The sequence below is a fragment of the Rhyacophila brunnea genome, unplaced genomic scaffold (assembly GCF_057557595.1).
Source record: "Rhyacophila brunnea isolate RB1 unplaced genomic scaffold, BYU_Rbru_1.0 scaffold_1, whole genome shotgun sequence".
Taxonomy (NCBI): domain Eukaryota; kingdom Metazoa; phylum Arthropoda; class Insecta; order Trichoptera; family Rhyacophilidae; genus Rhyacophila; species Rhyacophila brunnea.
Genome location: NW_028232751.1, coordinates 63,588,267 through 63,612,721, shown reverse-complemented (window position 1 = coordinate 63,612,721; position 24,455 = coordinate 63,588,267). Strand labels below are relative to the sequence as shown.

General features: G+C 36.9%; 1 protein-coding gene across 1 annotated transcript; it reads right to left on the bottom strand.

The window, feature by feature from the left end:
• Positions 1–3,785: 3,785 nt before the first annotated feature.
• LOC147080080 (uncharacterized) lies at positions 3,786–12,138 on the bottom strand. Its single transcript, XM_085952199.1, has 3 exons — positions 11,875–12,138; positions 11,343–11,569; positions 3,786–4,142 (listed from the first exon to the last, which is right to left on the bottom strand). Exons 1-3 carry the CDS (start codon positions 12,041–12,043, stop codon positions 3,786–3,788), a joined length of 753 nt encoding a protein of 250 aa, XP_085808325.1. The 5' UTR covers positions 12,044–12,138.
• Between the last annotated feature and the right edge of the window lie 12,317 nt (positions 12,139–24,455).

Below are 24,455 nucleotides of genomic sequence, written 5' to 3'. Positions count from 1 at the left end.
ACTAACTAACACCATCTGTAAATTGTAGTCTCACTGTCGTATTTTATAGATAGAATAATATTTTTTATTTATTCTAGTTTGGTTTACGCAGGGCTTAATGAATTAAAAAAATGAACCAACAATATGTCTAATATGTAGTTTTAATCCAACGAAAACAAATAACTATGAATGAAAAAGTGTGCACAATTTTGTCGTATCGCCCAAATTAGACCAAATCTATTATGGTTTCGTTTAGGCAGGGTTTAATTGATTTTTAAAAACTAACTAACACCATTGTAAATTGTAGTCTCACTGTCGTATTTTATAGATAGAATAATATTTTTTATTTATTCTAGTTTGGTTTACGCATGGCTTAATGAATTAAAAAAATGAACCAACAATATGTCTAATATGTAGTTTTAATCCAACGAAAACAAATAACTATGAATGAAAAAGTGTGCACAATTTTGTCGTATCGCCCAAATTAGACCAAATCTATTATGGTTTCGTTTAGGCAGGGTTTAATTGATTTTTAAAAACTAACTAACACCATCTGTAAATTGTAGTCTCACTGTCGTATTTTATAGATAGAATAATATTTTTTATTTATTCTAGTTTGGTTTACGCAGGGCTTAATGAATTAAAAAAATGAACCAACAATATGTCTAATATGTAGTTTTAATCCAACGAAAACAAATAACTATGAATGAAAAAGTGTGCACAATTTTGTCGTATCGCCCAAATTAGACCAAATCTATTATGGTTTCGTTTAGGCAGGGTTTAATTGATTTTTAAAAACTAACTAACACCATTGTAAATTGTAGTCTCACTGTCGTATTTTATAGATAGAATAATATTTTTTATTTATTCTAGTTTGGTTTACGCAGGGCTTAATGAATTAAAAAAATGAACCAACAATATGTCTAATATGTAGTTTTAATCCAACGAAAACAAATAACTATGAATGAAAAAGTGTGCACAATTTTGTCGTATCGCCCAAATTAGACCAAATCTATTATGGTTTCGTTTAGGCAGGGTTTAATTGATTTTTAAAAACTAACTAACACCATTGTAAATTGTAGTCTCACTGTCGTATTTTATAGATAGAATAATATTTTTTATTTATTCTAGTTTGGTTTACGCATGGCTTAATGAATTAAAAAAATGAACCAACAATATGTCTAATATGTAGTTTTAATCCAACGAAAACAAATAACTATGAATGAAAAAGTGTGCACAATTTTGTCGTATCGCCCAAATTAGACCAAATCTATTATGGTTTCGTTTAGGCAGGGTTTAATTGATTTTCAAAAACTAACTAACACCATCTGTAAATTGTAGTCTCACTGTCGTATTTTATAGATAGAATAATATTTTTTATTTATTCTAGTTTGGTTTACGCAGGGCTTAATGAATTAAAAAAATGAACCAACAATATGTCTAATATGTAGTTTTAATCCAACGAAAACAAATAACTATGAATGAAAAAGTGTGCACAATTTTGTCGTATCGCCCAAATTAGACCAAATCTATTATGGTTTCGTTTAGGCAGGGTTTAATTGATTTTTAAAAACTAACTAACACCATTGTAAATTGTAGTCTCACTGTCGTATTTTATAGATAGAATAATATTTTTTATTTATTCTAGTTTGGTTTACGCATGGCTTAATGAATTAAAAAAATGAACCAACAATATGTCTAATATGTAGTTTTAATCCAACGAAAACAAATAACTATGAATGAAAAAGTGTGCACAATTTTGTCGTATCGCCCAAATTAGACCAAATCTATTATGGTTTCGTTTAGGCAGGGTTTAATTGATTTTTAAAAACTAACTAACACCATCTGTAAATTGTAGTCTCACTGTCGTATGCATGAGATTCCCAAAAACCTTATAGGCTATATACTGCACGTTTGTATGCATGAGTAAAAACGTAATTAGCTGTTAAGTGACGTCACGAATGTGACATATCATGTGTCATGGTGTGGTATTATAAAATTTCATTCCCCGATAAATAATTCAAAATTTTGAAATTGTAAATGTGTCTGAAAGTGTGCGAACGGTACCATATAAATTTGATAATTATACATGATTAATTATTATGAAATTTAAATAATTTATCAGCTATTTTATCACATGTATTTTATAATTATTCTACTGTACGAAAGGTTGTATTGCCAGTAAACTTTTCCATTTGGTGGCAACACTGAATACATTTGGTGGCAATACTGAATATTATTATGACTAACTTCACTTCTATTATTGAGATCTCAAAAGAGAATAAGAATAAATGACAGAAAATGCAAATGATTTAAGACAATAATATGTAATGATCTCTGTATAATATTATCATTTATACCAATCACCGCATGATACTATTGATGTTTCCAGTGTATTTGAGAGTTGTGCCTTGTTTATTACAGTTATCTTACAATAATTAACTAGGTAGGTAGGTGGTACCGTAATATTTTGAAGAACGCAGAATGCTTACAATTGTATATTTTAATGCCAGATACAGCAGTAGATACATATTTTTGCGGTGGTTTAGCGGAGATATTTTATCGTAATCTTACGTAAGTCCATCTTATGTCTCCATGAGAAATATTGCAAGCGAAATAGGCGAAATAAGCGAGGCATTTTATCAGTTACCTACTATCTAGATTATAGACTAGGGATCAAAATTATACGTATTTTGTAAACAGCACGACTAGGAACTGTTTTTAAAGTTCGCAAATGTTTTACAGAATCTACAAAACGAATAAGGGCCTCAACCAAATGTTTTTTGCAATGAATGCAAAATTAAAATGACATTTGAAAGTGACAGCTAGCTGAGGCAGCCATTTTTAATGGCGCGTGACGTCAGATCGCTTACGTCACAAAGAGTGTTATTAGCTATTCGATGGAAAATCGGTTAAATAACTTATAAAGAATTTGGGAATCTCATACATACGGCCCTTAGTTCAATAAAAACAAATACATATGCCTAACATAGTTTAGTGTGCACTATTTATAGCGAATCTTAACAGCCTACCTCCACCCTTCGCCACTGACTTGTACACGCCGCACTACTGAAATTGACAATCGAATACTGGAAAATTATAGAACATGATTTTGTGCTTTCAACTAGTAAAAATAACGGCGGATTATAGTAGTTGTCGGATAATCGAGCGGGGGATTACTGAGAGTGTACTGTATTATATTCGTGTGAATATAATATGATCTAGGATACAATGGGCATACGAGTAAGCATTTATCTATTTGGTCATATTTTTATAATAGGGTAATATTTATACCTACATTGATTTCTTATACAATTTTTAAACATGCCAGAAAATTATATTTACATCAATCGTTATTATAATTACCATGTTTTATTAAATACATAAATAAATTATATTTAGATTTACTGACATTGTCCTTCACGATTAGGGTATATTAATTTATGTTGTGAACGCCTTAAATTATTTATTCAGTAATATTCACTACATCAAATCAATAAAATGTGAATAGGTACTCGAGTTATTACTTATTTGCTCTTAAGTATATATTTTCACAATGGCTTAATATTTATAATGCTAAATATTAGAATAAAAATAGAGCATTATAAATATTAGGCTATTGTGAAAATATAGATTTAGAGCAAATAAGTAATAACACTTGAGTGCAAATTTTATTTATTTGATGTAGTGATATTAGAAATTATTAATTTAAGACGTTCACAACATAAATTAATATACTGAATCGTGAAGGACAATGTCGGTCAATCTAAATGAAATTTACATATATATTCGCTGTCACTTCAAATTCAGTTTTTATTCTCCGGATTATCTATGTCGTATAAAAATAATAATTCGCTAACTGCACGGCGACACTTTTGTGCATTGAAGGGTGTCATTCTCTCAGTTAATTGTTTTGCCACCATTATGCAGAAATCTTTGTGGTCGGGATATGCTTCGATGGGGTGACACGGAACATTACAAATATCTTCTTTCACGGTTTGGAGGGTTGCCATTGCTGAGGCACACATTTCACCCACGTCGGGTGTAGAACGGATCCTTCTTCTTTTAGTTGAAGGCGGCGGCGTACTACAGACGACCTCTGTAGATGCCTCTGCAGATGCTTCTGTTGATTCCTCTGTCTGCTGTGAGGCAGTAATAGGTAGCTGTAAAAATTAATAAAACAATCGTAAGAATTTGAGTTTTCATCTCCTAGAAGTCAGTCATAGCCACTCATCACACTGAAGTGAAGATGCGATGTTGGATATGGCTCAGCCACGTGCTGCGTATGCCAAAAGAGCATTTCAACCCGGCTTGCCTATTCTTCAAGTCAACTGAATTCCGGTGTCCTGGAAGGCTGCTGAATATTATCTAGAGTGGCGCAGAGGGAAGATAGGCTGTTAACACATTTTGAGTGGGAAGGATATTTCTACCTGCCCGCCGTACCGGTGTTCGTCGGCGGGACGGGTAGAAATACCTTTTACGCCGGCTCCACTTGAAGTGCGGGAAAGGTATTTCTACCCGATTACTGCATACGAATATTTTATGTCAACGGTTTGAAAATGTTTCAAACTACACACACACCTAAAAAAAAAAAAATTTACCGTCGATTCATTTACTTACACACACACTCTTGCGCAGCCCATATGAGAGCTTGTGCGTAATCAGAAAATTTGTTTAGAGTCACTAAATCAGCGAACTATATTTCTGTAGACAATAAGAATGCTAAAACTATATGCGTCTTCTTTTTACACTTGTTTATTTTTTGATGGGTGAGCAGGAAGACAACATTTTGTGAAATATCAATGTATTCTTTAAACATGGTTTGTTCGCTGTACTGTGAATGCGATTTATATGTATATTTTTATGATGTGTGATAAATACATAGGCCTCCTTTTCATACTATAATATTATCCTTTGTGAGCGAGTGAAAAGACGACAATTTGTGATAGACGGAATGCATTCTTCGCACTTGTTGTAAGTGATATTGTGCGGTGCAATAACGCTGGTATGCGAGCGGAGCAATAAATTATAACATGAGTGGAAACCAATATTATTTAGATGTCTGTAATCTACTACGATCTATATTGAATACCAGTATTGAATTTTCAGTCTTGAAATACGGCGCTATAGAACGGGTGTGTATATTTATGAAATATATTTAAGTAATCGATATTTTATTTAATCTTTAAAAAATGGCTTCAGACAATTATGAAAGCGATGATGAAATATTTGCCGATAATTTGTCTGCCTATTCTGGTGAAGATTTGCCAGAATTACGCAGCGACAGTGATAGCGACAGCGATAGTGAAGAGTTCCCTCCCACAAGAAGGGTACCAGTGATACCGTTACAAATCAGTGATTTTGAAGACAGTGAAGTGGAGGAAGAGAAAGTCATGGAATGGTCTGAAATAGACAACCCACCGCAAATTGAACCATTTTTAGGCAACGTTGGTGTTTGCGTAGCACCAAACAATTCTGAAAATGTGATGGATATAGTTAGTTTATTTATTGGAGATGATTTACTTAGCATGATGGTAGAAGAAAGCAATCGATACCGCACACAAAATGAATCCCGAATCAAGAAAATGAAGAAATCTATCAAATGGAAGCCTGTAAATCTTGGTGAGATGAAAAAATTCCTCGGACTAATTTTGCTTATGGGACAAGTTCGAAAAGACACAAGAGATGATTATTGGTCTACTGATCCGAGTATAGAAACACCAATATATTCTAAAACAATGAGTCGTGATCATTTTAGACAAATTTGGCAATCGTGGCACTTTTCAAATAACGATATCACTATGGATTCCAGCGATCGCCTTGAAAAGATTAGGCCAATTATGATATACCTAAGTAATACCGAAGTTTTCTTCGGTTTATAAGCCTCAAAGGGAACTTTCTTTAGATGATGGTATTATACCGTGGCGGGGAAGACTTGTATTTAAAGTCTATAATGCATCTAAGATAATAAAATACGGTATCCTAGTGCGCATGGTCAGTGAAGCCACTACGGGATACATCTGTAATCTGATCATTTACAGTGGGCAAGGAAGACCACTATTAGACACCATCCAATTGCTTCTTGGTCCGTATTTAAATTTGTGGCATCATGTCTATATGGACAATTATTATAATAGTGTAAAAACCAGTGAAGCACTTTTAGAAAATAAAATTAGGACGTGTGGAACAATGCGAATAAACCGAGGCTTCCCAGAATGTTTTAAACACGTCAATCTTAGTGCAGGACAGAGTATTTTCCATCGGCGAAAGGATGTTATAGGTTCGTTTCTTTCAACCTGAACGAAACAAATCAAATTAAACCATAGACAATATACATACATACTTGCTTTTCCCTCCACCACCTGCCACGTCTCCACACCCGTTATGCAGGCGTATACCGTGGCGTAACGAACGATAGGCGCTGTTCAAATTTGTGCCGAGAGTGTCCCAGGAGCAACTTCCCAAGACCTTGGTTGGCGTGCACTAGAGTGTGCGTGATCCCTAATTCCATATAATGTATTACGGTCAATTCTCGATGAGAAAAGACCTTCTCGCTTGCCGTATAATGCCGCAAACTTTTTAAAAGCTGAGAAATTTTCCCTCGTAGATACCAAGTCGCAATGGCCGACCGGTCCAACTGAGGGTCGGACCGACTTGAGAAGCTCTTCCCTTTCAACCGACATATAGGGACACTCCCAGAGGATGTGATCGGCATCCTGCAATTCGCCACATAAGCAAGTCGGAGATTCTATTAGGCCAAGCTGACAGAGCTTGGAGGCAAAACCACCGTGTCCGGTTAAGAACTGAGAAGTCCAATGGTCTGGAGTCAATCTGGTTATCTCCATGCGCCACTTAATATTAGGAAAGAACGAATGCGTTTGTCTGCCCTTGGAAGAAGTGGTCCATCGCCCCTGCCACACACGCAGCGCCGTGTCATATGCCAGGTCGCGTACAATAACTTTTCGAGCGCACTGGCTCATGGATCCAAGACCTAAAGGCGGCGATATAAAGATACCGCCAACCTCCGCCCCCAGACCCCCAAGCAAGGCGGTCGTGGCACCACGGACCTGAATGTGCAGGTCTAACGGAAGCACTCCAGCAAGGACAGGCAACGCGTCGGTAGAAGTCGTCTTATAAGCCTTAGTGAGGGCAAGTAATGCTGAGCGTTGACCGCTGAGAAGAGTTTTCCGGATGGACAATAACTTGCATCTATGATACCACGTGCTGGCGGCATATCCAGCGATACTCATAAAGATTGCATCATAAGCTATTTTAAGAGATCTGAACTTAAGACCCTAATTACTTCCAGTAAGCCAGGAGACCCGATGGTAAGCTGCTTTGGCTTTAGCCACCGAAGTTTTGGCATGGTGCATAAATGATAATTTGTCATCCAATAAAATGCCTAGATATGTGACCTTATCTTTGACTTTAACTAAAGTACTACCCATACGGATGGTGGGCGACCTTGAAGTAAGGTTGGCTGCTCCCTTGAGGAGGATGGATTCTGTTTTATGCGGAGCAAAAGTGAGTTTGTTAGTAAAACCCCAGGTCATAATGGTTTCCAAAGCCTCGTTAGCAGCTAGCTCAAGACCATTGCGGCTGTTCGCACTCACAAGGAGAAGCGCATCATCCGCATAGGCAATAATACTACAGTCGTTTGGAAGCGTGATCGACAGGAGGTCATCAAAAAGGATATTCCATAGAAGGGGTCCAAGAACTGATCCCTGGGGACACCCCATTGTGGATTTCCTAGAAATTATTGTATTGCCAGTATCATATAATATAGATCTGTCACTGAAATAATTTTGGATTAGTGCATATATGTCTCCCGGTACACGTTTTAATCGAAGTTTACACAATATTAATGGCCAGGAAGCACTGTCGAAGGCACCCGCTATGTCTAAAAGAATGCCTAGTACGTATTTACTTGTTGCTGTTTCAGTGTAGTTGATAACTTTTCGAATCGCATCCTCAGTGGATTTACCCGGCCTGAAACCATATTGGTTCGGGGAGAGTGGTGCAGTCTCTGCGAGGTGAATCTCAAGTCGTGTGCACATAAGACGCTCCAGTACCTTGCTGAATGTAGGCAAGAGTGTCAGAGGGCGGTAGGCCTTAGGGTCAGAGGGAGGGCGGCTACCGGCTTTAGGGATTATCCTAAGTATTCCTTTTTTCCAGCAATCCGGAAAAATACCACTGGAAAAGCATTCGGAAAAAAGAGACGTTATTTCTGGCGCTGCAACAGCCCAAACATGCTTGGCCATCAAATTGTCAATACAATCATGGCCAGGTGCTTTCCCAGCAAGAAGGCTTTGAAAAATGCCACCAATTTCATGCTCGGATGGCAATGGCGAAGAGGTGACTTGGTATGGGAGCGCTGTTACAAAACGGGCTTGCTGAAGAATCGTATCATCCGTGGAAGGATCATCCTGTGGTATGAGGGCATCAAGTAATAGCGTGGCTGTTTCAAGCTGCGTAGTGGTGAATCCACGACCTAGAGGTCGCTCAATGCCACTAACGATCTTGGTTGGGCGAAGTCCAATCTTAATCGCGCAATATACATACAAATCGTATGAGTAGAAAGTTGACCGGAAATGGTTTGAGATTTGACGATTGGTTCAGTGTATCATTGAAAATCAAACCGTTCTCGGACCATCAGAAATGTTTTGACATGAAACGTCAAACCGATTCGGACGATCCATAGACTAATGGCAATCTGTCAAAGTGTTGATAAGCATTATTGGGCATTTACATATCGTGAGGTGTTCATATTAATATGTTAGACATTTACACCATAGAAGTTTACTTGAATTATGGATATTATAGATTAATAATCAATACCTATTATTCATAAGTAACCATACGCGAACAAGAAGCCGCTTTTGGTCTTAAAATCTCAAAATCCAACCATATTTTCTATGCAAAGAGTTCGATTTAATATCATTACTATAATTATTATGTCAGACCAAGAATTTATTTACATTTTGTAACGGAGATTCTAATCTACAGACTATGTTAAATCAACCTGGAATGATATTTATATTACCTACCTAACGAATTTTATCAATTTAATATGTTCGATTGTCGTCTAAGTCACAAAATCATACTGTCGACATGAACAAGTGGTAAATTATAAAAAGCTCTTATCAAAAGTAATTTTTAAAAACTTGTCATACCTATAAATCTTATAAATTAAATAAATGGCTACCTATTCACGAAGCATTCTTTATATTTTGTACATTTAAAATGAATGAATACGAATTTGTATTATTGTAGACAACGATAGGAGGTTAGAATTTCATAACAAGTTGACGTTTCAATAAATATGTTTCTGTTTTAGAGACTAATATGTTATGAATTAATTTCAAGTACTGGCAACACTAATTAGTCGTCAAAAAAGCGTTTCCGTGGACATTTACCAAACAGTCCCAAACCAAATGGTTCCATTTCGTTTGTTTGATTCAGGTTGAATGATACAGACTTATTGTTACAACTCTGGGAATCAAAGAGAGATGTTCGAATGATTTCAACAATACATCCATCTACCATTTTAGAGAGTCACAACATCGATTGGAATACGAGACTACACATTTGGAAACCGCTATGTGTTATAGAATACAATAAATATAGGAAAGGGGTTGACCGTGCGGATCAGTATCAGTACTCGATCATACGAAGAACAAAAAAATGGACAAAGAGAGTTGTCATGTATTTGTTAAATTGTGCTTTTTTTAATTCTTTTAAAGTTTATAAAGTATTAAATCCGACCAAAAGGCTAACTTACAAACAGTTTTTGCGTAGTATAAGCAAATTTTGGATAGCCGACCATATCGTTGAAACCGACGCAATTTTGGAAGAAGCGGGGCCATCTACATCACGATTACCAAGAAGAGTGGGTAAAAGTGATCATCCTGGTAGGTTATCACTCGATATGAAGAAGCATCGAGTGATAAAAATTGTTACAGATGGTAAAAAAAAATACCCACAAAGACAGTGTCGAGTGTGTTCGGTGCACAAAAAGAAAAGTTTGACTAGTTATATGTGTACATTTTGTGACGTCCCCCTACACAGGGGTGAGTGTTTTCATAAATATCATACTTTATCCAAATATTAGAATAATAATTTTTGTGCGGGAATTTATTTATATTGAATGGAATATTTTTTACGAAACCCTCCTGTAAATATGTGATTAGCACTGTGCACTTATGTTATTTAAACAATTTGTTCTAAAAAGAAGCACAGCACTGAGGAGCAATATATGGTGAGTGTGAATTCCAAATTTCATTACAAAATAATACTGATAGTTTGGAAGATAGAGCGAATTTGTAAAATTCGATTTTATTTCAATTTCCGCTGATTTTCGCTCGCTGCGTGTACCTGTGCGTTTGTACTGAGGCCCGCGCAAAATGTGTTAAAATCCGACATAAATAGTGTATTTTTTAATTAACTATTTCTTTTATTCAAACGAATAATTCACAAGATTTAAGAATATATCATTCTGATTATTGAACATTATATTATAATTTTAGAAAAACACTAACTGAGAGAGTATATCACAACCAATAGAAAAAACTTTTTTTTGTTATTCTTAAATTCTTAAATCTTGTGAATTATTCGTTTGAATAAAAGAAATAGTTAATTAAAAATTATTAGCAAGTACAAGAAGTTGCTTAAAAAATATTGGAGAAATTCCTAGACGTCGGTTAGTAATCATTTGTAATAGTAAAATAGCTACCTACTTTGATTTAATAAACAAAAATCGATTGCCGAAGTAACATGATTTCGAAGAGCGCTGAGTGGTAGGTATTTAATAGCCAATAGCTTAAATATTGTCGTCATTAGTATGTCTTCCGTAGCATAATGGTTGAATGCGACGAGTTTGGGGCGTTTACCCGTTAGAGATGCCGGGTTCGATTCCCGACTGGTTGGCTTACTTTTTTCAAAAAAAAGTTCTTTCTATTGGTTGTGATATACTCTCTCAGTTAGCGTTTTTCTAAAATTATATAATAAATAGTGTACACTGAGCTTTGTCAGTCAAACGTTTTCATTGAACCCAGACTACAATGTGTAGTCAGTGTTTATTGTTTTAAAAACTCAAAGAAACATCCAAGCCATAGTATATAATAGTTAAGAAATATTTGTTTATCTATAAAATATCTAAAATGATGACATTAAACCTTAAATAATTTTAGATAGGATATTTTTTTATATATTATGGTTTGGTCTAGATAGCACTTAATGAATTAAAAAATAACTAACCAACACCATCTATAATATTATGTATTAAAGCATATGGACGCCGTTCGTTATCCATATGCTCCAGCTAATGGGTGGAAATGGCCGAAGAAAAATAAGAAATTACTCACCTCAACAAACTCTACATCCATTTCGCTCTCGATCATCACGGGCAAATTGCATTGGCTTGCCCTAACAGCGCATGCTGATATTAAAAACTGACATTCATCCCACAAATGCCACGTAGGCGTGTATAGTTCTTCGGGGCAAGATCTGCTCCTTTGAGAGGCTTTCACCTTTCTCAGGTTTGAGGCGAAATTAGTTCTAATATTCGCCCAGCGGTGTCGAACATCCAGTACTGAAACAAAACAGTTAGGTACCTAGCGAAAATAACTTAAATTTATGCGTGTATACATATTATAAATATGTCATTAGCAACAATATGCAACACAAATGTGACAAAAGTTGACACGTGGATGTGGATTAATAGTGAGGTTAAGCTGTCAGTCAAAAGTACCTATCTACAATATTTCGTGATGTGAGAAATGATACATAATATAGATTTATATGTTTATCAATAAAAATGCACATGCCTTATACTAAAATGCTGTTACTTTACAAAATTGAAACTACCTAGTCACAAAATAATATTCTAGGACTTACTTGATTTGTTGCCAATTATATCGGCTATCTCTTCGAATATTCGGTCCTTTAAATGGTTTTTAGAATATAGCGGGTTTTTTATATTCCACACGATATCCTTGCCGTGTACTAATTCGACGAGGAGTGAGTCATCATTGGTACTCCAGATATTTTTTTGAGTTTTCGCCATCTTGACCTTGCAGTTGTTGAGTTGTTGAAATCGAGAATTAAAATGAACGACCGTTGTGTGACTCGCGAGCGGGCGAGTATTCGGCTATTTTCGTAAGCTTTCGGCAATCTTCGCTTGTTAATGAATGGATCGCACGACTGAATAATAGAAAAATTCCCACTTTCGACCGATCGCTCACGATCCTTGAAAACCATAGAGAATAGAGTTTGACAGTCGTGGCAGACGATCGGGCCAGACGCAATCTGCCAATGGAATATGGAGTTATTGCGCGTACATAAGTACACACCGATTTTTTGTTTTTATTCATGCATGCAATCTTGCAACTCGCATGCTAAGACATGTTTACACGTGCATTTTCTTGCTATGGTGCGATAAAACGTACTGTCGGCAGTAAATCCAAGCAAGTGTAAACGGGGTATAATAATATCACTAGGAATATTCACAATTTTGATTTAATCGTTTACAGTGACCATCGTCAATGTTTAAAATCATAGTCGTAACAGCTCGGTGTTAAATCATTTTACCATTCCATCTAAATAATATAAAAGACATGTAGAATTTAATTTTAATACAATTTTAGAATAGTACTGCTGAGTTTTCATACATACCTACTTATATGTAGTTAAATATTTTATAGCCAACTATGTATGTAGGTACATCAGCGTTAAATTAAGAAAAGTGCATTATACCACAAACAAAATCAGTCAGTTACCCTTAAATTGTTAATTACTTCAAGATAATAAAAAAAAGTGTAATTTAGTAATTTGTGAAACCAAATGGGCTCTATGTTACGACCGTACTCCCTGGATAAACGTCAGATTTTTATAGTCTACGCTTATAATAGCGCCTAAGCCATATAATAGCAATTTTTCCGATGATCGTCTATGCTCAAAAAGTGGCGCTTAGATGCTTTCAAGTATTGAATGTAGAAATCTGACGTTTATCCAGGGAGGACGGTCGTAACATAGAGCCCTTTCTGTTGGTTTTCTTCATTCTAATTTAGATTCGCTTTAGAAATACGACATAATATGTCATATAAATATATTATAGTATTATTATTATTCTGTTATGTTCCATATTATCATGAATAAACGAAACTAACGCAATGAGACAGCTTAACTTTTTAAAAACTAACCTCAAATGAATAGCTGACTTCGTCGATATTCTCTTGCTTGATAGAAATGCCGACATCAGGGTTATTTGAATGGTCTGTGGGTAAATCAAGCCATTGCTGCCCTTCGCCATCGGATCTTTTTACACCCGGTTCACGTTTTATAGCATCCATTTCGAAGATATAATAATTATAACGAAATACCATATGGGTAAATATAATTGTCGTTATGGACCATAGACTAATATATGTTATGGTCAAAACTGACAAAAGTATATTAGCCAGTGTTGCCATATTTTCAAAGTGGAATTATAGTACTGAGTCTCCAAAATGATAGTATTTGAGAAAAAAATATAGTACGCGTTGTCATCTTATAGGGTTTTTGTTTTTCAGAAAAAAAATAACGGAGAATTTGAAAAACTCCGAGACCGCTTTTTATTTAGGTAGGTACCTCTTCCGACCAAAAATGCTCATCGAAGAATTCAATAAATTTTATTTTAAACCAAAGACTCCAAAGACCAAAAACTCCAAATCTTCTTATACTGCGAAATTATAGTACTTTGCACCAATTTATCGAACGTAAATATCGAGATTTTAGTACTTACATTTTTTTCCGAAGTTCAAATTTATAGTATTTTGGGCGTACTATACCTGTTTTATATCGTACATAGTACGCGGACCAAAATTATAGTACAAAATACTCTAATTCTAGTACGGTTGGCAGCACTGATAATATTAGCTATGATGTTATGGACGGAACCAGCCGTGACGATGGCCTTTTTCAGACTATGCAGCGCCATCTTTAGATTAATAAAGCTTGAGCATATCTTTTTGTACATGCAATTTTGTACATTCTGTTCAGCTGTCAACATCAGATGCCAGATTGCTTGATATATTGATTCGCCCTTTCTCGTTTCAAATTGAATTATAAAAAATTCTCAAATCAAATATATTATTATGAACTATCAGTGTTAAGTATTATTATAAATAAAATACATTCCTGTTATTCATCAGCTGTCAAAGTCAGACTAGTCTTCACACAAAAACCGGTGGTAATATCGATTTCCATAAAATATGTAGCATTGATCTATGCATTACATTATTGGAGAAGGTGTATTAATGAACACGACAGACGCGTCAGTATGTGCACTCTATTGAACAATGACTGGTAATGACTGATCATCCATAGAGAACAACGGGAGGGGCGGAAAGTTAGGACCAGTCGTTCTAATTGTATGGGCTTTCTACTTGAGTCGGCAATGGACCATGGCGAAACAAGCAATAAAATTTTCTTGCCTACAAACAAAATTAACTTAAAATTTTTAATAATTTTAACGTATTAGGTTAGACATTTATTAATAATTATTATTGTTATACAAGGTTAGAATAATCGTTGTAATGTTCAATGTCTTTATATTGATTGATTAGTAACTAATGACAGTAAAAATACTAATAATTCGTGTCGCGTTTGTCCAGTGTCCGCTCAGTGGTGGCTTCCTTAAACTGTAAATAAACCCAATAGATGACATCTTAAAGAGAGGTAACTGGCGTAGTGAGTCGACATTTCACTACAACTACCAGAGAACGATGGACACACCACCATCAGAAGGGGAAAATAACCCATTAACTTCTCTATTCAACCATATACATTGAAAGTCACGATGGTCTATACCGCGTCAATGAATCATTGTCACATGCCTACAGGAATTTGGCATACCCAACACCAGGTGATAACAAATAGATACCTATCTCAAGGACTTCAAAGTCAAATTCGAATAATGAAAGGAGTTTTACCTACTTACCAATAAAACTCTTATTATTCGAATTTGACTTTGAAGTCCTTGAGATAGGGTTTGCTCTTTCTTCTTCGCGTGAGGTTATATTCTACTAATTTATTTTCCTTTTTCTTTTCGTTGGTCATTCTCCCCTTTTTATTTACTGGTCATACCCGCTCGCCTTTTTTATGTAGGGAGTTTGGCGTTCCTTTGTTTTCATTATGGATTTGGCTTTCTTATAGTTTACATGTTGCGCTGACAGTTCATTCTAACTATTAAAAAAAATATCTTGAACGAACGTTAAGTGATAGTTAAGTGAACGTTAAGTGATCAGTGATTGTGGCGCAACATCTGAAGTGAGGAGGATATTCTAAAAGCAATGGACATCAGACGGCGAAGCAGGACTGCTACAGGAGGAAAAGTTCAACGTACGAGCGTCGATTAAGATGCTGATGTTTGAGGTATCCTCGTTACGTACCTTATTTCAGCAGGGGGACCGGCAAGGAGTGGCACAACGCCCAAAAAATAATTATTGGCGGCCCCTACGGTCGTAGAGTTGGTCTATATGACAAGTTGCGTCGGTGCGACCACTCGTCATCAGCAAACCATCTGACGGAGAGGACCATCGCGGCCCTCCAGAATACGATGTTTTCCCAACGGGACAGCTTCTGTAAGGGTATGCAAGGGTTAGTGGATTGGGCAACCATTCCTCAAAACATCATAACAGCGATGGGCCTGTACCAAAAAATCGAAGAGGGTTTTGGGGACAACGAATAATAAAATTTGCGAGAACATGACTCAGATCCTTACCGAAAGGATACCTTCACTCGGGAGGCACGTCCTGTGGGAAGGGAGTTCTCCATCGGAGGTACGGGCTCTACCAGGGATTCGTACTCTAAGCGGAGGTGACCGCATCTGGACGACCAACAACATTGGGGGCCGCCTAGGAGACTTTCGGGGAGCTGGATGGCGTAGTGTACCCCCCCCCCCCCAACATTGGTAAAAAAAATAATAGCCGTAGCCCGACACCTTTTGTGCGGACACCACCATTGGTAAGTCCTTCTTTACTTTTACGGAAAGAATTTCAAACGCAACAATCAGCAGAGGTCACTCTCGAGATTGAGGACTTAAAGAACTCAGGGGTTCTAGAAGAAGCGGGTCCAACCCCCAGTTTTCTCTCAACCCTGTTTCTGATCAAGAAACAAAACGGGACCCTATGCCCTGTTTTCAACCAAAAGCGTTTGAATGCGTTCCTACAGCCAAAGCCATTCTAACTAATTCACCATTACAAGGTTCCAGCCGTCTTACAAACAGAAGACTGGCTAGTTATCATAGATCTAAGCCAGGCATACCTCCAGGTACCCATGGCTTCTCAACATCGTCGATTCGTTTGACTAGCCTACCAAGAGGAGCTCCTACAATTCATGTGTCTCCCGTTCGTGCTGTCAGCCACTCCGATTATGTTTGCATCCCTGACCAATTGGGTCGCCGAATTCCTACGAAAGAATGGCTGAGAATATTCACTTACCAGACGACTTCTTAGTGGCCAACCAATCCGAGAAACAGTCTCGGTTCAGGTGGAATACAGGATAACCTTCCTACAGTCTTTAGGGTGGTTAATTAATATTAAAAGACCCTGTCTGAAGCCAAGCCAATGAGGGTTCCTGGACATCACGTGGGACACACACAAGCGGAGGTTTCTGTCGCCGGAGAAGTGTGTAGCACTCCGTCACCATCTGCTAATGCAGGTACAAAAAGGCAGTTGGTCCCTCAGACAGGCACATATCCAATCCCTTCTGAGGCGACTCAACTTCACATCCTACCTCCACGAGGAAGGTTGCATTGCCGACGGCTACAACGCTCCAGTCATCAATATGGCCGAGGTCCTATCCTCGCCAATTGATGACAATCCAACCACAGGCCCAACAGGACATCATGTGGTGGCTCTAGGCGATAGGATCCTCAGAGTTGACAACGCAGGTACAAAAAGGCAGTTGGTCCCTCAGACAGACACATATCCAATCCCTTCTGGGGCGACTCAACTTCACACCCTACCTCCACGAGGAAGGTTGTATTGCCGATGGCTACAACGCTCCAGTCATCAATATGGCCGAGGTCCCATCCTCGCCAATTGATGACAATCCCACCACAGGCCCAACAGGGCATCATGTGGTGGCCCTAGGCGATAGGATCCTCAGATTTGACACAACGCAGGTACAAAAAGGCAGTTGGTCCCTCAGGCAAGCACATGTTCAATCCCTTCTGGGGGCGACTTAACTTCGCATTTTACCTCCACGAGGAAGGTTGCATTGCCGACGGCTACAAAGCTCCAGTCATCAATATTGTCGAGGTGACATTCTCGCCAATAGGCGACAATCCCACCACAGGCCTAACAGGACATCATGTGGTGGCTCCAGGTGATAGGCTCCTCATAGTTGACACACAGAACGACATTCAATCACTTCCTGACGACAGACGCAGCCGACACAGGCTAAGGAGCCCAACTGAAAGAACACCACCTATCAGGTACGTGGGAACAAGACCAGTTAGCATGGCATGGCATTCCAACATGAAGGAAATGTTTGCAATTCAATCTCGGGTACAATCAATCATAGGATCAGATCTGCTTCTGCAGACAGACAACAAAACAGTGGTGGCATACATCAACAACGAGGCCGGCACAAAATCTGTCACCTCCTAAACCTATGCCGACAGATACTAGTATTTACCAGTCGAGCTAACATCACGTTTACTGCTCAATACTTCCGCAGAAATTACAACTGTGTGGCAGATCATCTCTCCCGCAGACAACTCATTCCCGAGTGGCACCTCATCAACACCGCAACCATCCCCCTGTTTCAAAGATGGGGTGTTTCCGAGGTGGATTTATTCGCAAGCGAAACAGCACATGTCGTTGCAACGTATGTGTCACGAGACGTTACAGACAGTGGTGCGCTGTTTCACGACGCCTTCAGCCGAGTATAGGACTTGCGTGGATATTCCCCCCACCAAACTTACTTTCACGAGTCCTAGCGCACCTGAACTCAGCAAAAGGGAAGTACTTACTAGTGGCACCGAGCTGGAAACAATGCTTTTGGGAAGTGGACTTACGAAAAAGGGCGACAGTACCTCCTTATACAATGCCTCACCTACATACGACACTAGTAGGTATGGAGACCAACCGTCCACCTCCAAGGACCCAGGACCTGTCCCTTTAACTATGGTAAATTTCGGGTAGGGGGAAATAACATCAAATTGAATGGTGGAAGAAAGGGCACTCCTTGCTTCCAAATGGCGGCCTTCGACTCTAACAACTTACAACCAGCTTGGATCAAATGGAAGACAATAACATGGTGTAACATGAACCTAATGGATCATAATAGCCCTCAACCAATGGAATTGGCCAGATACCTAGGCTACTTGCACAACATGGAGGGTTTGTCGTACAACACCATCCTGGTGCATAAGTCAGCCATAGCCACATTTTGCAAACCGATTATCATTGTAGATATCACCATCAACGAGGTACCTAGTACAACACAATATGTTACAAGCAATTTCGGTACACAAAACGAAACCTGTCAAACCACCGGTTTGGGATCCAGGACGAGTGGTAGATCATCTTAGGAAAACAACACCGGTGGAGTACAACCTTTTCGAAATGTCTCGTAGGACAGCTACCTACTCGGCTGCTTCTCGCATCGGGACGAAGGGTTCATGACCTCACACTACTCAGTAATAGTAGACAATGGATTAGTGGATAAAGGTGATCACATAATTGTATGGCCAATGTTTTGCGCAAAGACAGATACCGCCAAGCATCGTCAATCGGAATGGAAGCTAAGCGCTTCCACGTGTCAAAACATCGACCCAGTATTCTGGTTACGGAAACACGTCTGCATGTCAAACACAAGGAGAGAGGAAGGATATTTCGGAATTATTTATATCTTCAAAAGAACCACCAAAACTAGCCACCAGGACAGTTATAGGGAATTGAATAAGGTCATTACTGTTGGAAGCAGGTGTACAAGAACCACCAGGCAGTGTCCGCTCAGTGGTGGCTTCCTTAAACAGTAAATATACCCAATAGATGATATCTTAAAGAGAGGTAACTGGCGTAGTGTCGACATTTCACGACAACTACCAGAGAACGATGGACACACCACAATCAGAAGGGGAAAAGAACCCATTAACTTCTCTATTAAACTATATACATTGAAAGTCACGATGGTCTATACCTCGTCAATGAATCATTGTCACATACAGGAATTTGGCATACCCAACACCAGGTGATAACAAACAGATATCTCAAGGACTTCAAAGTCAAATTCGAATAATGAAAGGAGTTTTACCTACCAATAAAACTCTTATTATTCATGTTGACTTTGAAGTCCAGGTAACTTCTACCTGGTTCCTTGAGCCATATCATAATGAAAACAAAGGAATGCCAAACTCCCTACATAAAAAAGGCAAGCGGGTATGACCAGTAAATAAAAAGGGGAGAATGACCAACGAAAAGAAAACGGAAAATAAATTAGTAGAATATAACCTCACGCGAAGAAGAAAGAGCAAACCCTATCTCAAGGACTTCATAGTCAACATCAATAATAAGAGTTTTATTGGTAGGTAAAACTCCTTTCATTATTCATGTTGACTTGGAAGTCCAGGTAACTTCTACCTGGTTCCTTGAGTCATATCATAATGAAGACAAAGGGGTCCCAAGCCCCCTACATAAAAAATGGACGCGCGGGTATGACCAGTAAATAAAAAGGAAGGAATGACCAACGACAAGAAAAAGGAAAATAAATTAGTAGAATATAACCTCACGCGAAGAAGAAAGAGCAAACCGTATCTCCAAGGGCTTCAAAGTCAAATTCGAATAATGTATGTATATAGTTTCACTGGCAATAAATTATTTTATTTATTTAAAAAAGACACGTTGAGTACACAACAAATTATTAATTCACTACGTTCACAACATGACATTTAGAATAAAACTTACAAGTAGATACTGATATATTTAGAGGGGTCATACGATGAAAAAAAAAATTAAGAAAAAGTTTTTATAAATACATGGGAATAAATTGATTATTATTTTTTCAAGCACACGTATGGCAACTCCGTGAAAATAAATATGTCATGTATTATGACGTTTCGTTCCACCAACTTACTTTACTAGAATTTGTACAAGAAATGGAAAGATACACTATAATTAAAACGGCAAAATGTCGCTATGTCTAGATAATTTAATATGCCAAAAGATTTGCAGAACATGTCTGGTCAGATTGGATGACATGACATCCACCCTGGAGACCAAATCATTTCACAACTTGTCTTTTAAAGACATCATTATGAGCATTGCAAACGTACAGGTTAGTTATTGTGTTTTGTACGTTTAATTGACCATCTATTGAAGTTATGTACATTGTTTTGGTACATTACATATTATATTACTTACATATTTCACCTTGTCAGACGCCGTCCTGTCAAATTCTTGGACATTTTAACATAATATTATTCTGCTTAAGGGTAAGCTCTACAGAATTGCCCTTGAGAATTGAAAATATGATTTTTTTATATGTGGTCCGGAATTGTTGGTCTACTAGCAATATACAAAGGTCGCCGACAATGCTTGTGTCAAATGTAAATGGTCTCTAAATTAAATTTAAATCATAAACACGGTCGACGTGAAGACAGAATGGGGTGACCAAAAAATAATATCTTCTAATATAGGTAGGTACGTAAATGTTACTAAATTCAATTTGTTAATCAACTGTTTGGGAGAAAGTATTGCAACCAATATGATGGTGACATTTTCAATTATGTGGTTGCCACAATATAAACTTAATAATATATTAATAACTTTTTAACCTGAAATTGTCCGAGAATTAAACATAGGAAGGATGTTGAAATGCATATCTACCTACATTTTTATTTCATGTGCTATCCAAAAAACATTAATAATGAATAGTGTTTATTTGTAATGTTTAGGACCTACGTATTAAAAATAATAGGTATTGTTTAATTCTAATGCATATTTTTTAAAACGTAAAATTTAGTGTCTGCCTATTATAAAAAGAAAGTGACTTTTTATTGACTGCGCAACTTCACTTTTATACTAGTGAAACAAGTGGTAGGTAGAACCATTATTGCATGTAAAGGCAATGGGCGAAATAATTTATATCATGAGTGCCTAAAAATAATTATTAACATACAGTCACTAGATACATTATTTTTTTATTAGACCATCCGACTGGCGGGCGACGCCAGGGCTGTCGACGCAATTAATTATATTGTACTTTTTAAATTTTATTTATAATATATTTTATTCAAGTTTTGTGCATCTAATGCCGGGTCCACACTGGCAACATGTCGCGCGACAACCTCGATAAATTTTACGATAATTATCATAATGGCTTAAGAAATTTTACGATAATTATCATACTTATCGTAAAATTTAACGAGGTTGCCGGCGACATGTTGCCAATGTGGACCCTGCATAATATCCACTGTGGTTCACGTAGTGGAATGGACCTATTGTTTCTGGGGTCAACTAATTCAAGAAGTAAACACCCATGATAGAATTTTTCTAGTTTTAGTTGCATTATATTCCAAAACTCATTTTGGATTTTATAAATGGAAATTTCTTGGTGTACATAGTAAACAAACCTACGTTAAAAAAATGACAGGAAGGAACATACTGATTCATCGCCATAAAAACTGGCAACCAAATTCGCCATTTTGGAAAGCGATGACTTTGCGAAAACAAATATCGTGTGGTCTGCACGTGTGCGGTAAACTTAAATAGGTAATTTTGTGTATTTTATGTTTGTGTATCATGCATTGTTGGCCATATTTTCCGGTCTTTCTTGATTGCCGTGACACAATATGTTCCTTCCAGTCTTTTTTATTCATAGAAAAAAACAGTATGTTGTATTAGTTATATAACGTATTATGAATCTGTAATAAAATAATACACAATTAAAATATTTTCAAATTGAAAAAAACACATTTTCATAGCTTTGAGCCGTGCTCACTCATGAATGTCGAATATTCTTCATTTAGGTAAGTATATACAAATTTTGATGTTATCTTGAAAATTAAACAGGTATCTGACCTTTTCACTATATTATACATGTACCTACATGCAAATGTATTGCTTTCAAATAATTGATATGGATTATATATCATCGTATTATTTTCTCGAAATCATAAACATACTATAATAGTATTTGAGTATCAACCTACGCTCAATTTGAATTAGGTAATAATAATACTATGACGAAATTAACATTTTAAAAATATTAATGGATATAATATTTTGACAGCCCTGTTTTCTGATCGGCGGACACGTGCAGTTGTTTATCAAATAATAATGTGTAAGACGGCCGACAATGCCAATAATATATATTTTTTTTTAAATAAAATCTCCGATGATTAGTGGTTTTTGCGAAAATATCGATTTAAATTAACGTCCTAACGACGCCGATGTCCTTTTGATACTAGATTATATTTCAATCTCCTCCTCTTGAGCCCCCTCTTAAGTTTGAGGGATACTATTCACGATGAATTCAAACGTCTTCCGGTTCGTATATTGTCGTAAGTAAGTATTTTCCTCCCCTTGTCTAAATATCTGATACAGTGCAATTTCTATATCGAGTCTTGTATGTTAGGTACTATCATTTCCCTCCATTTTCGAAAGTGAGAAACAAGCTGTCACCTTTATTTTTAGTATGGTTTTTCGCCTGGATTCGGGATGTGGAGGTGAACAAATAGCACACCGGAATTGTTTTGGAAACAGCAAGGTATATTTAAGTTAATATTATATAATAGTTACATTTTTAATAATTTATTTTACGGAGGACGAAATGTACGCGTTTGCGATTTGGCTGATGGCAGCATTCTGCCCGCCATTTTGTGTTTTACTTTCAACGAAAGCGTTGTCGAAAAACGGCGATGTTGCAATATTTTCAACGGTCATAATCTACGGCATTGCCGGCTTGGCTCTATTATTATTATTTATTTTCGTAATCAGCGCTTTACTATTTGTTGGATTTGATACCGACTCGGGCCTCTCCAAATACACAGAGACATCCCCAAATGGGGACCATACGGGGGTGTAACAGTACCTACCACATTTGTTTGAGGAATTAAAACCCAGCCCTCGTTTACACGTGCATGGATTTACTGCTCTCAGTATGTATTATCGTGCAAGCTTGCATGCATGAAATGAAAAAGTTCAGCGGCTCTGAATTGTCACGCAATTGATGGAACTTGCATGGCATATGCGCATACGCAGCATAAGATAGTGGCCAACCTGCCGGAAATAATACAAACTATACAGCGCAGAGCATTTTTGACGTTCACCAATTTTCACAACCTGTCAAATAGCTCCATACAATGACAAGGAGGGGGCACGATTTATAAAACATCCTTGAAAATTTCTACCGTCAGTAAAACAAATTTACGAGACAACTTATTTTACTTTATGGCTCATTTTCTGGCTACCCTTTGTCTTACATACAATTATAATTTTGTAGAAATGTTATATTATTTTATGAAACTGACCCGTACTATTGAGACTTTGAAAGAATACTTTTCTGTATTTTTGCATACAACTGTGATGCGTCAATCATATTTGAAGTCCGTAATATTTGTATAATAATTGGCCCTGTGGCAATTGCCGGCCTTCGAGTCAGTAATTAACATACTTCGGTACTACTAAAATTGAATAAGTATAGAATTTATAATGACTCTAGGTTTTACTTGGCTTGCTTCTAGAATTAATGTACGTATAAAAAAATGAGGATTTTACATATATTAAGGGCTAGAATGATTGTATTAAATTTTGTTGAAGTTGCCAAAGGGTGACTATAAATGTCCTGGCATATAAAAATATTCAATAAATCGTAATACTATTTCATGAGCCAGTCATTGAAAGTTGTGACTGACTTTTCTTAAAATATGTTAAATTACTTATTTAAGGTAATACAAATAATCCTGACATTTTATGGCCCATTAACACACACAGCGGGGCGGGGTATGTCATGACAGGCACAACTGCACTCCACTCAAAGGAAAAACAATATCTCACATTTTTCAGGCCTGTAGGTATTTAATTGTTGATTATTGGATTTTCACATAGTTTTACTAGAGAACCAATGCCAAACAATTGTGTTGACAAATTGGAAAAATAAATATTTCATATTTTTTTATAATTCTAGCTCAACACATGGTGGTAAATACCTACCTATATTACTTCAATTAATAGATTAATGACACATGGTATTTGCACAGATTTTAATTTGAAAGAATTGTATCGGAAATTTGGTAGGCACATCTATAATCGTAAACGAAATTAATGAAAATCATTTTTTTTTTTAATTTGGATATTTTTGCTCCATACATTTGTTATATTTCGTATTTTTGATTTTCGGTCCAGTGGAATTCGTATTAACGAGGTTTTACTATATATTAATTAGGTTAACTCTAAAGGCCGAGACACTGAATTGCGAATTACAATAGT

Bases quoted from the DNA above. Each gene is read 5' to 3' on its own strand.
- LOC147080080 (XM_085952199.1), bottom strand. From the start codon at position 12,043: ATGGCGAAAACTCAAAAAAATATCTGGAGTACCAATGATGACTCACTC. The intron at 11,570-11,874 runs GTAAGTCCTAGA...GTTTTGTTTCAG, and splicing joins TATAATTGGCAACAAATCAA to TACTGGATGTTCGACACCGC. The intron at 4,143-11,342 runs GTGAGTAATTTC...TAATTTTTACAG, and splicing joins TGGATGTAGAGTTTGTTGAG to CTACCTATTACTGCCTCACA.